The sequence below is a fragment of the Leishmania donovani genome, chromosome 20 (assembly GCF_000227135.1).
Source record: "Leishmania donovani BPK282A1 complete genome, chromosome 20".
In the NCBI taxonomy this organism is placed as follows: domain Eukaryota; phylum Euglenozoa; class Kinetoplastea; order Trypanosomatida; family Trypanosomatidae; genus Leishmania; species Leishmania donovani.
In genome coordinates this window covers 41,604-43,801 of record NC_018247.1, presented here as the reverse complement: position 1 = coordinate 43,801, position 2,198 = coordinate 41,604, and the positions used below count along the sequence as shown (strand labels likewise).

The following is a 2,198-nucleotide window of genomic DNA, read 5'->3' as shown; positions in this document are numbered from 1 at the left end:
CGGTCGCTGGCGGAGCGTCCTGCCTCGCGTCAGACGCCTCGCCTTCTCTCTTCCTGCCCTGTAACTGTCAGTGCCCCCTCCAATCTCCCTCGCCCCTGCCCTGCCGTTGTATTTGTGAAGGACCGCGAGACGACGGCGCCACCCACGCGCGCATACAAGAAAGGAATCCCACTAGCCGAGGACGAAACGCATACAGGACGGTCGGGCGGACCCCCCCCCCACCCTTGAGCACACCTACGGCAATGCGTCGTGTCGCCCGTCTCGTCACCGGGGCAGCCGCTCGCAGCGCTTCAACCGGCGAGGCGATCTCAAACAGCATTGCATCCCACACGGAGCGCGTGTCAGAGGAGTCGCACCCGCTCCTGTATCAGGTGCCTGTGCTGGCCTCGCGCACGGTCGGCCGCGAGGCTGAGGTGCGCACGCTGTGGCAAAACCTTCTGTGTGGTCGCCACTACCAAGTGCTTGCCGGCCCTGACGGTATCGGCAAGTCCACTATCGCTGCCGAGTTCTGTGACACGGTGAAGCACAGCCATCGGTTCTCCTGCATTCAGTGGTTCAACGGGCAGCATGCGCTTCGGTCTCAGCTGCAGCACTTCTTCGCCTCCATGAAAGCGCGGAAGGAGAAGGACGTGCTGCTGGTTGTGGATGACGTGGCCTCTCCTGAGGAGGTGGTGGCGCTCGTTCCAGAGCACGCGAGTGTGTACGTGCTGATGACGACCAGCGCGGCAAATGTGACAAGCTCGACGAAGATGGCGTGCCTCTCTCCATCTCCTCTCTCGCCTCAGGCGAGCCGGCAACTCTCGCCGGAGCTGACGTTCTCGCAGGAGCTGGAGACGGTGTTTTACAACCTGGGCTATGTACCACTGCTGGTGCACATAGCCTCCCTGCTCATAAAGGGAGACGTCTGCCGTGCGCCCCAGCTGGGCCGCATACTGACGGAGAAACGTGTGCGGCGCGACGACACCCTCAGCATCTCCGCGGCCCTCTCGGTGCTGGCGGATATTGGCATCGCAGAGCTGGAGAAAACGTACCCCGACGCACGCGCGATGCTGCGCGTCATCAGCTGCTTTCACACAGGCGACGTGTCGGACGCTGTGGTGGGGGCCATCGTCGGGGAAGCAGCTGGCGACTTCTCCGTCAAAGCCTCGCAACTCGGCATCTTCTCGCCCAAGTGGGAAGAGGGCGCATTAGCGTTGCACCCGCTCGTTGCGAGGGTTCTGCGCGGACCACTGGATGCACACGTGTTGACGAAGGCGGCAGACGCACTGCTGAGCTTGTGGCCTCGCCGCTGGCGCGGGAGGGGAAGCCGCTTCGCCTACAATCTTGTCTGGCACACGTATACGGTGGCGCAGCACTTTGCAGCTTGCGAGGCCGCGCTGACACCGGCCATCTTAACGGCCATGGACCGCAGTGCCACGTTCCTCGCTCATGTCGAGGCGCGAGACTTCGCGGTGGCGGCCCAGTTGTGGATGCAAGTGTACGAGCAACACGTAGCGCGGCAGGAGGAGGCGTCTCCGGACAGTGTGCGGATGCTGCGGGAGTGCGGCCGCCTGCTTCACTTCCTGAAGGACCCCCGCGCAGAGGAGGTCTTGCAGCGCGCATGGAAGGACTGCGTGGTGGTATACGGGAAGAGCTCCGCCGAGTCGGCGCTCATTATGGGCTGCCTCGCGCCGTATTTACCAGCAAATAACGATAATCTGTCACTGGTGGAGGAGGCGGTGGCTGTGCTGGAAGGGCGCCTCGCCTCTGTCGACCTCGTGCTGGCGAGGGAGGAGGTTCGTATGCTGTGGCAGACAATCTTTGTGCTGCTCATGTGCAAGGGCCAGTACATGACGGAGATGAAGTTGGCCATTCCGGACGATCTCATGCGTGCCCTCGAGCGGGCCGACGCCGAGGCGAAGAAGATGAGGTAAGCAAGTCTTTGACGAAAGGTTTCGCTACCACTGGTGCACGGCGCTGCTGCTCCAACCTTTTCGAGGGGATGCACTTCTCTCTCGATATATATATATATATCGACAGCGCCGTTTCTCCTTGTCTGTGCAGGGGCTGTTCACATACTGGGTAGGCAGGGTGCAGGAAGGGGTTGGCTAATGCAGACTTCCATGTGGGCGTAGGGTTCAGGCGGGTGCGTGTTAGAGAGCTCAGGTTGGCCTGCTCGCATCATGCACGTGTGAGAGTCTCCGTGAGTCTGCGCGTGC

General features: G+C 62.1%; 1 protein-coding gene across 1 annotated transcript; it reads left to right on the top strand.

Annotated features, from left to right (window-relative positions):
* Positions 1-242: 242 nt before the first annotated feature.
* On the top strand, positions 243-1,913 carry LDBPK_200130 (hypothetical protein, conserved; the record flags this gene model as incomplete). The annotated part of the gene is made up of 1 exon (XM_003860306.1): positions 243-1,913. One exon carries the CDS (start codon positions 243-245, stop codon positions 1,911-1,913), a length of 1,671 nt encoding a protein of 556 aa, XP_003860354.1.
* Positions 1,914-2,198: the final 285 nt, after the last annotated feature.